At 58.0% G+C, this 10846-nt stretch overlaps 1 protein-coding gene across 1 annotated transcript; it reads right to left on the reverse strand.

Moving 5' to 3' along the window:
• On the reverse strand, nt 1-5458 carry UBALD1 (UBA like domain containing 1). The gene is made up of 3 exons (XM_049637441.1): nt 4621-5458; nt 1124-1186; nt 1-819 (listed from the first exon to the last, which is right to left on the reverse strand). Exons 1-3 carry the CDS (start codon nt 4888-4890, stop codon nt 466-468), a joined length of 687 nt encoding a protein of 228 aa, XP_049493398.1. The 5' UTR covers nt 4891-5458; the 3' UTR covers nt 1-465.
• Between the last annotated feature and the right edge of the window lie 5388 nt (nt 5459-10846).

The following is a 10846-nucleotide window of genomic DNA, read 5'->3' on the forward strand; positions in this document are numbered from 1 at the left end:
CTAGGTTGCGTCTTGAGGAGCGACATACATATAAATACATACACAGCTACACACACACATGCGGAGAAGGCTCTGCATTCCCGAGGGTGGGGATCTAGGCCTGCTGGCCCCCAAGGAGCTCCAAGGCAGGAGCCAGCCAAGTCTCCGCTGCTGTGGCGATTCTCCGCAGCCCCCTGGGGTGGGGCAGGGCGAGCGAGTCCTCTGGGGAAGGCTGCTTGTTCTCTGAAGTTCCGTCCACCAGCACCAAGACGACTCTGAACCACATCCATGCAAGCTGGGTGCCGCGGGCCTGCGCCTCCGTGTTCGTGCGCGGGCGGCCTGTGTGCTGGCACCAGGGTCCGGTCTCTCCCCTCCAGGGCTCCGGGGAACGGGGGTGCAGACAGAGGAGGGTGAAGGGGGCCCGCGGAGACATCCTCTCCCCCGCCCCACAGGGTCCTGGCCTCCGGGAGGGGGGAGGGGCCTCCCTTATCTCTCCGCCTCCATGGCGGGGTGGGCCCTCGGTTCTGAGGCGGCCTGTTGGGGGGCCAAGGGCGGCCAGTCTGACGCTGGGGAAGGGGGTGCCGGAGTCCACAGGGGCGGCTGCTGTGGCTGGTGGTGCTGTGGCCCCCCTGGGGGCGAGGCCGCGGTCGGCCAGCTGGGTGCCGCGAAGCTGCCGGTGGCGGCGTGGGGGAAGTGCGGCGGGGGGGACGTGGCCGTGGCGGCCATTGGGCTGCCACTGCCGCCACCGTGGAAACTCTCGGAAGCCTTGAGACGGGAGAACATGGTGAGGGCATCGGGGAAGTTGGGGGGCGTGGCAGGGGTGTTGGCAGGAGTGCACATCTGTGGGGGGAAGAACAGAGTGGGGGGTGAGCACCCCTTTCCGGGAGCCCCCGGCCTCCCACTGCCTCCTAGGAGCAGACACACACCCAGCCACCGTTGGGAGCTTCTGTGCCTCTTCCCTGGATGCATCTGGCTCTGTAGGACAGTCCCCTAGCTGGGGGCTCCAGACCCACGGGCCATGTCCCCGGAGGACCCTCTAGTGCGAGCCAGCGGCCTCTCCACTGCAGAGAGCCACGGCGGCTTCCTTCCCCTGCCCTATACCAGGAGCGCCCCCTAGCACCCCGGGGACTGCAGGGACACTTACCATCTGGTGGTGGTGGTGGCTATAGGGGATGTTGGTCTCCTGGAAAAAGGCGCTGAGGGCCGTCTGTGGGAAGAAAGGGCCCAAGCTTAATTACCCTCTGGCCCCCCACCCCCACCCCCTCCGTGGACCTGCGCCGCCCTCGTTCCCAGGATCTCTGGGGCTTGGAGTGGCCCTGAGCCTGGCTACCAAGGGAGAGAAGTGAGTGTAAGCAGTGTGTCTGTCACAACTCAACGCCTGCCACCTCCTAAGGAGGCGCCACAGGCTCCCAGGCAGGTCTGGCAGGCGGTGAAGACCCTCACACTGCCTGCCTCCCTCCAGCTTGCACTGTGACCTCGGGAGGGGAGCAGGCAGCACCCCTTCCTGGTGTCACAGGGAAAGGCCTTTAGCAGAGATCAGCTGTTGATTTGGGAGATTGGAGCCAGACAGTCACCAACTCCATGGGTGGCGGCTCCCTAATCTGAACCTCAATCTCCTCATCTAGGAGCCAGGGGACAGCAAAAGTTCCCAGATGTTAAGTCTGTGACCCACCTGTCTCTCTCCTTGGCTGGCCACAGGAGCCTGCCATGACCTGGGCCTCAGTTTTTCCAACTGCACCACAAGGAGACCGGACCAGGTGGCTTCCACATTCCCGTCCCTTGCCGCAGTAACCTCTTAAGACCCAAGTGCCAGCTGAGAGAGCCAGAATTAAGTAGGATGGCCTGGGTTTTGCACTCGCTGGCCCCCTCACCCAAGCCTCCCTCAGAGTGTTCTTAAGGTGTCAGAGCAGGGGGATGGCAGACATGCGGTCGGGCACCTGGGGTGGTGCGAAAGGGAGCGGGAGAGGGGGCAGAGTGTCAGACAAAGGCCCGGGGAGAGGGGGCTCCAGGAGCCCTGAGGGAGGTGCTGCATTTGGTCTGTCCTGGCTGGGGCCCTGCAGGAGGGGCACTGAGGAGAATAAGGGAACCAGCTGCTCTTGCGAAAGTGCTGGGAGAGGGAGTGTGTGAAGGGTCTGCCGGGCCCTGCCCAGGCCCAGGCCCAGCCCCAGCTGCCCTCCATCACCAGCCCCCCCCCCCCCCCCAGGCTCACCACCCTCCCCAGCCCAGCCCGGACCCAATCCCTTCCCCCGCCTCCAACACAGCCAGAAACCCAAGCTGGCTCCCAGGGCTTGCCCTGGGGTTTTGTTATTTTTTTACATTCAAATGAATTTTTCTGGGAATTTCCTGCTGTAGATGCCCTACCCCAGTGTCCCCAGACAGGGTGTGGGAACAGGCTGGGGTGGGTGCTGGTCTCTAAGCGCCTCCTCAGGACTCCTTCCCACCCAGGAGCCCCAGGGGACACACCCCAACTATTCCTTCCCAACAGCAAATCCAAAGGCCATTTGAGTGAGGATTCCAGCACCGCTGCTGCCTTAAAGCACCACCACTTAAACACACAGGTCTCCTCCCCCAGCAGCCTCCTGTCCTCATTAACACCTGAATCACAGAGATGTGACCCAAAAACACTGTGAGCCTGCGGGGGAGGGTACAGAAAGAGTAGCCCCAGGGAGCCCCTCACTCGCTCTCACGCAAGGACCTAAGGTTTGGGGGTTCACAACCCATTTCACTTTAAGTAAACCTCCCTAGTATCCATATCCCCCCACTTGACAGATGTGAAACGGAAACTCCACGAGCCCGAAGCATATGGCTCCTACCTCAGGAGGCCACCAAATCTGCAGGCAGCTCCGGCCCCTCTTGGGGACAAGGTCTCCCCCAGGCATTTCAATCCTCAAAGCAACACTTTTAATTCGTGTGGTGGAGCGACACCAACCCGTGCTGAGTGACAGCCCAGCTGGTGCCAGGCTCCCTGTGCTGGGCTGAGAGTCCAGACAGGCCAGGCCCTTCCACCAGACACCTGCCCGCCCAGCCCCAAGCAGGGAGGGAGCCATGTGTGCAGATGTGGGACTCAAGCAAACTGCCGTGAATGTGGTTTTGCAAGTTTTGCCACATCTAGCCCTTGAGACAAACAGGCTGTTTAGGGAGCTTCCTGCAGGGTGGGGCTGCAGGCCCTGGGGGCGGTGGGCACAAGGGAGTGGCCACTGGCTCCTTAGAGATCAACTCCCACGCTGGAGGTAGGGAGGAAACTGAGGCCAGAGGAGGAAAGGGAATTGCCCAGAAAGAGCAACCTCCCACATTGTGTGAAGACCACACAGGGTCGGCGGTCCCTGCTGAGAGCGCTGGTAGAAAGGTGTGAGCAAAGATTCCCCTGGCTGGATAGGCCACTGCTTCCCCAGGCTGTCCAAACCTTTGGGCTAGAATTCTGATCCCCTATCCCATTCTTAAGAAGCTGAGTCCTAGAGTCCTCAGTGTATGCCCTGCAGGCCCGAACACCTTTCCTCGGGTGGCTCCCCATCAGGAAACCAGGCTCCCGGCAGGCAGGGCACAGACACCGTCTGAGCTGTGACCTTACACCTGTGAGGGGTGGAGCTCAAGGACTCTGGCCTCTTCCCTAGATACCACCCTGGGTTATTTCTGGGGCAGTTGAGCTAGGCAAAGCCAGGTGGCCTCTTGGCAGCACAAGCTGTGGGCACTAGTGTTCTGTGGGTCAGGGAGGCCTGGTGGGTGGGGTCCTGACTGGGGCAGCCCCACCTCCTACCCAGCTGACCGAAAAGCCACCGGACCGTGTAAACCACGCCGTGCACCGTGCAGGTACATTCATCTGCCAGCACAGAGGAGGCCACCCGAACACGCCTCTAGGGCGGGGTGCACAGATGTACACTCGTAGCTGTAGTGTGGGGCTCCCAGCACAGCACCCGTACACTCGTGTGTGTACACGCGTGAGCACCAACTCCAAAACGGCGACGTGTGTATACACGGAGCACACAGCCCGCACCCGCGCGCCGGGTGGACTGCGTGTTTACACACACGCCGACATGCCCACACGTAGCGTGGCGCGTGCGTAAATACAAATGCACATGTACGTGGACACACGCGCCGCCGAGCTAACCACTGGGCACGCAGACCCTCAAACCCACTCGTGCGGGGCGGCTGTGCCCACGGGCCCCAGAGCTCCCCGTCCCACCAGGCGGCTCCCGAGGTGGGGGCGGCGCGCGCCCAACTCGGCCCCAGCCCGGGGCGTCCTCCTTCCGGCCGCCCGCCGACTGTCCGTCCGGGCCGCGGCGACGCCCCGCCCTGGCCGTTACCCGAACAAAAGAGGGGGAACCCCGCATCCCGACCGCCGGGGGACTCGGGGGGGGGGGCGGGCATCTCGGGCCCCGGTGCGGGCGGGCCGCCCCTCCCGCCCACCCCGCGCGGGCGGCGTTTCCGGGGACCGCGTAGACGCGGCCGCACCGCCCGGCCGGACCCGCACGCCGCGTGTGCGCGCTGCGGCCCGGTCAACGGGGCGCGCGGACGCCAGGACACTGGGCCGAGTGCGCGGCCCCGGCCCGGGCGGAGCGCGCACCAGCACGTGTCCACACCGACCCAAACACGCGTGGCTGGCGGGACGGACCCCCGGCCCCCGGTCCCGGCCCGGCCGCGCACCTCGAACTGCCAGTGGGCCGCCTGCAGCAGCTGCTTCGCCTGGTCGGCCGCGCAGCCCGCCGTCAGCACGAACTGGTTGATCATGACCTGGTGCTTGAGCTCGTCCATGTTCACGGACATGGCGCCGCCGCCGCGCTGCCCGCTGCCTCCCGCCGCCGCTCTCCTCCGCCTCACGCGTCCACCATTAGCGAGCCGGCTCCGGCTAATACAAATATTTACTGTGCGGCTGTGACTCACCGAGCCTCGCCTGGCTCGGGGCCGCGGGGGCATGCTGGGAGATGTAGTCCCGCGCCGCCTGGCCGGCCGGGGGGCGCGAAGAGGTGTGTCTGGACTCTGTCCCTGCTGTGTGCGGAAGCGGGCGGCCGTGTCTGCGGGCCGTCACGCTCTCGGGGGTCCAGCAGGCGGGGCCCGCTGGCGTCTTTGCCCGGTATGCCTGGCATCCCTCTGTTGAGTGGGCGCACACTTGGGGGTGGGGGTCCCCTAGGAATTTTGGCACAAATCGGCAGCTCTAGGACACACAGACCCGAAAGCCTGTCACACAATAGGCGCCAAAAAATACTCCTTCCTTGGATGAATGAATCTGCCCTTTAGGGCTCTGCAGAAAGTCACCGCCTCCAGGAAGCCTTCCAGTCCCCCCCCCCCCCAACACCCAGAGCAACAAGTTCACGTCGCCCACTCCTGATGCGGGTCCCTCCCCGGTTTGGCGCTTAGCCACACACACACACACACACACACTACGTCTGGGGATGGGATGGCGCGGACAAAACACGAGGTGGACAGACCCTGGTGCCTCCGGGTTCCCTCCCCGCGGGGCTCCCACTTTCCCACGCAAAATCTCGTGCGCTCTGCCGGAAATCTCGGCTTTGAAAAGCGGGCGCAAGGACCCGGCGGAGCCAGTTCCGGGGCGGCCCCGAACTCCTATTCCCAGAATGCCCCGGTTTATTTGCATCGTTTTGTCCCGAATGACGTCAAGTGAGTGAGGCCGCGCCTTGGCCAATGGGCGGCCTCAGAGTGTTAGGACCTGGCCATATAAGGTAAACAAAGCTGGCCGCCCAATGAAGCTGCAGCGGGGGCGGGCGCTGGGCCGGGGCCGGCGGGGGCGCGTCACGTGGCGGGCGGGGGCGGGACTGGAGCGAGCGGGAGAAGGGGGGAGTTGCGGGCAGTGTTTACAGTTCCGCACGCGCCGCTTCCGGGTGACGTCTAGGGTCGGGCGTGTGGGACCAGGGCGTGCTCGCAAAGGGATCCCGGGCGGGGAGGCGAGGAGGAGTTTGGCGCGGTCAACCCCCGCTCTGACTGACCTTGGCCCGGTTCCGAGAGCTCCCTGGGCTCCAATTTCATCCGTTGGGCAACCGATGTTTGGGCCCTTACTCTGCCCTGCCCTGAGCCAGCCGGGGTTACAGCGGAGAGCAAACCCGAGAAGGGCCTCCTGGTGGCGAGGGTGGGTTGGGGCCGTGTGTCAAAAATCCCAAAGAACGGATGTACAATTGTGGAAACGTAGAAGTATGAAAAGTGCCTTCTGGAAGCTGATACAGGCCCTGGGGGGTTAGGGTTAAAAGTCATTGAGAGGTTTTACTAGATCTGATCAATTGTCCACTTTAGGCTCAGTGTGGCGTCCAGATGGTGGCCGAAGGGTCCAGTCTGGATCAGGAAATGTTTTGGATGCGTCTGGTTCTAAGGGAGCACCCCACCCTCCCTACCCAGCGCTTCACTGTTAGAATTGCACCGGATGGAGGGAGCTATCCCACACCGGAGGGGTGGGGGGAACCCCTTCCTGGGTCCTTTCATCTTTCCAGAGGTTCTGTCTTTAGCTGGTGGGAGGAGGATAATGGGAGCCCGGTGGACAGGGCCTGAAGGGATCCAGGGTTGTGGGAGCCTGGGGAGTGCTGGGGCACCAGGATAGCTCCAGGGAGACCTGCACAATGAGAGTGCTAAGCGGCCTCCAAGGGCTAGGTTCCCTGGCCTAGCCTACAGGCAGGGGGTGGACTCTCAGTGTCCTCTGCCAGGTGAGCACCTCAGCCTGGTAGAGGTATCCTGTCCTCATGGGAAATCAGATTTTGGTGTCTCTTCTGCCACATGGGGATCACTCAGGCTCTGCCATTTTTTGCAAACCCTGATAGTGCCAGGAGATTCCTGGTCTTGTTAAGAATGGCCCCTCACCTTAACAAAGCATCATAAGCATGAATTAACGTGGGTAAAGCGCTCAGCACAAGGTAGTGGGCTTTGGATGTGGTTTCTGCTATCACTATTCCACTGAGACAGAGCGTGATGGACGGTGAGATGGTTCTGGAGCCAGATAGATCTGGTTGTCAGTCTTGACTCCACTGCTTAGTGACTGATGTTGGATACAAGTAGTGTAGCCCTGAGCTTCATTTCATTTGTGGAACCCAAGGTAGGAGTGTGGAGCTCTCCCAGGACTGCTGAAGGTAGATTAATATCTGTGAAGTGCTCAGCACTATTTCTGGTACTCACCTCTTTGCCTCCATCTGGACCACTCTAGGGAGCCCAAGCCTCATTTTACAGATGAGGAAACTTTTAAGGCTGGAATCCAAACCTCCTTACACTCTTGCCTGTGTTCAGAGCCAGTGGAGAACAGGCACCCATTAGCCCATGAGGGTGTATGTCTGGGAAGTGAGAACGGGCAGTGTCCTGGCAGGGCCTGCTAGGGCATTTTCTTGTTCAAGGAAACGGGAAGTACCTTCACCTTTCCCCCTACCCTTATCCAGCAACACTCAGTTACCTGCCCAGGCTTGTCCAGCTCAGAAGGAGCTGTTCTGGCTGGGGTGGGGCAGATGAGGCTAGCAGGAGCAAAGGTCACTCTTTTGGTCCCCATGGCCCCGCTAGCTTGCTAGTTTTCCCAAGGGCAGCAGGGGAGGAAAAAACAACCTTGTTTTCAGCCAGGATCAGCCTGGCTAAAGAATGGACTTTGGATTTCTTAGCAGGCGCCTGACAGCTGGGACCAGTAGATGGGGGCAGGGGAATAAAAGGTATTTCTAGCCGTACCATCTTACCTGAAGTTCAGGGAATTGGAGGCTCTGCCAGAGCCTCCCCAGCATGCCCTGGCCTCCTCCTTCCCACCTCCATTTTTAATTTTTTTAAGATTTAATGTTTAAGCAATCTCCACACCCAATGTGGGGTTTGAACCTACAACCCTGTGATCAAGAGTCATATGCTCTGCTGACTGAGCCAGCTGCTTCTATTCTTTCAAACACTCCACAGATCACTGGGTGCCTGACTCTGGGAGCACAGGAATGAATAGGCGAGGATCCTGCCCCCTCAGAAGGCTCAGAAAGCTAGACTCAAGGGACTCACCCCAGGTGCCCATCAACGGTGCCCAGTGTCTTTCAAAAGACCCAATGCTATCGCTTTTAGGTCATTTGGCTAAAATTAAGTGTGAAAGACCCAATGCTGGTTGACTGAGGGGACTTGAGATCTGGCCACTGACTCACTCTTGACCTCTGTTCTTATACTCTACCCCCCACCTTGATTTTAGCTACGCTGGCCTTTGAGCTCCTGGATCATACTCAGCTCCTTATAGCTCCGGGCCTTTGCACCTGGTGTTTTCTCTGCTTGGAACCTGGATTGGCTTACTTCCTCAGAATTGCCCCCCCACCTTTGCTCTTATTTGTATTTCAAGTCCTGGCTTAAACGTCACCTCTTCAGAGAAGCCTTCCCTGACGCCCCTATCAATAAGTAGGTGTCTCATTATTTTTTTAACTTTATTTATTTTGAGAGAGAGCGCACACATGAGCAAGTGGGGGAGGGGTAGAGAGAGAGGGAGGGAGAGAATGAGAATCCCAGGCAGGTTCCGCATGATCAGTGCAGAACCTGATGCAGGGCTCGAACTCACAAACTCATGAGATCATGACGTGAGCCGAAGTCAGATGCTTAACCAAATGAGCCACCCAGGCGCCCCTGTCTTATCATTTATTTGCACCTCTATTCTCCTATAGCACCCACCACATTTTGTTCACCTTTTTAATGTCTTTCTACACTAGCCTGTGTGGTCCACATCTAGCATTCTCGCATTTGATCCCTGTTGCCTGGCTCATAGTCTGGCTCATTGCCCATCACATAGTACCTGAGTAATAAATATTTGTTGAATAAATAAATGAATCAGCACAGATGTTGACAAGAGAACTAATAACAAATCAAAAAAGGCCTGTCTCCCAGCGGGGCATGGATAAGCACAGAACAAGTCCAAAGCTCTATTAAGAGGGATGTTTAATCAAACATCCAGCCCATGGAAATGGCCCAGGATGTATAGGAAGGACATGCTCCTAGGATTGTTTTTCAATGAGAACGTCAGGATCTATGCTATCCCCCAAACAGGAAGGCCAGTAAATTGAATTCAGTTTTGGTATATGTGTGTGTGTATACACACAAGCGTTATGTGATTTAACAGAAGGAAAGGGGAAGAAAGATCACAAAGAGTGGAGGGGTCTTCAGGCCCATCCGGTGGCAAGAGCCATGAAACATAGTACATCTGAATGTTCCTGCCTCTGGAGTAGGAGGGGAGTGTGGCAGTAAAAGGAGTGGCTTTGTTCAAGTTCCAGCTTTATTACCATGTATCTACAATGAAGCCTGGGTTGGGTACCTCACGTCTCCCAGCTTCACTCTCCTCTTCTGTGAATTGGGAATTAAAAGCTGCATCAGAGGGGCACCTGGGCGGCTCAGTCGGTTAAGTGTCCAATATGGGCTCAGGTCATGATCTCATGGTTTGTGAATTCGAGCCCCAGTGTTGGGCTCTGTGTTGACAGCTCAGAGCCTGGAGCCTGCTTCAGATTCTGTGGCTTCCTCTGTCTCTGCCCCTCCCCCACTCATCTTCTCCCTCTCTCTCTCTTAACAATAAACACTTAAAAAATAAAATAAAATAAAAGCTACATCAGAAAATTCAATGACTCTGTATAAAGTCCTCAACGTGATGCCTGGCACACAGTAGGTGCTCGGTAAATGGGGATCTTGATTGTGAAGCACAGATATAATCCGGCTCTTCCAAGATCTGGAACTCTACTCATAATCACATAAGTCTTTCACCTCTTCTATTAACTTTGGCTTCCCAGGTTCCCTGACAATAGAAGGTTGTATTCTGGATTCTAGCCACCAGAAATGTGTAGGACTCACTTTAACGGGGAATGTGGTGCATTTACTATTTGAGACCCTTCAGCAGCTACTGCTCTCCCAGCTTTCTTTCAACGTTTTTTTTTTTTTATTTTTATTTTATTTTATTTTTGGGACAGAGAGAGACAGAGCATGAACGGGGGAGGGGCAGAGAGAGAGGGAGACACAGAATCGGAAACAGGCTCCAGGCTCCGAGCCATCAGCCCAGAGCCTGACGCGGGGCTCGAACTCACGGACCGCGAGATCGTGACCTGGCTGAAGTCGGACGCTTAACCGACTGCGCCACCCAGGCGCCCCTCTCCCAGCTTTCTTGATACAGCAGACTTGACTTAGAAAGTCACTTTCTTCTTGAAACCCGTTTCTCAACTGAAAAGTAGGCCAAACAGACCTCCACTTGGCCTTACAGAATTTTATGTGACTCAAAAGCCAGGAAAGTACATTGCAATCGGCAAGCCTTGAATCCTGACCGGTTTTTTAAACTTGCCTTCCACACCTCATATGCAGCCGTCTCTTCTCTATATGTAAAATGAGAAGAGGTCTACTGCCTCGGTGTGGGGCTGTAAAATTATGTTTTCAGGGTGACTGTTCTGGACGTGGAGCCAAAGAGAAGCTTTGAGTTTTGGAAAGGGGCTGAAGGAAGCCCTTGGCTTCGCCAGGGAGCCCCACTCCTGACGGCCTTGGGTTCCACCCCAGCTATTGCCGGGCGGCAGGTAGAGGTATGCCCTCTTCTGGCCGGGGCCGGAGATAAACCCTGGGAAGTGGGGAGAACCATGGTGGCTCAGGGAGATATTTCAGACAGGGGGTAAATGGAAGGCGCTGGATTCCTATGAGGATCTGTATATGAACAGATGATTAGGGGGCTAAAGAGTTACGATGCTAGTACCGTGCTTGGAATGTAGAGGGAAGGTCAGTTTGCGGTGATGAATCCTCCCCTCTGGATTCAGGTCCATTTGGTTTGTTCCTGAACGCTGGTCAACAACTTCACGACGCCGTGGCGAAGGGCATCCTGGGACATGTAGTTCTTAGGCAGGGTGCCCGTGCCGCAGCCCGTCGCCCTGGGCGGCGAAGGGAAGTGAAGGGACTCCATTTCCCGAAGTGCCTCATACCC

Source organism: Panthera uncia, chromosome E1 (genome assembly GCF_023721935.1).
Source record: "Panthera uncia isolate 11264 chromosome E1, Puncia_PCG_1.0, whole genome shotgun sequence".
In the NCBI taxonomy this organism is placed as follows: domain Eukaryota; kingdom Metazoa; phylum Chordata; class Mammalia; order Carnivora; family Felidae; genus Panthera; species Panthera uncia.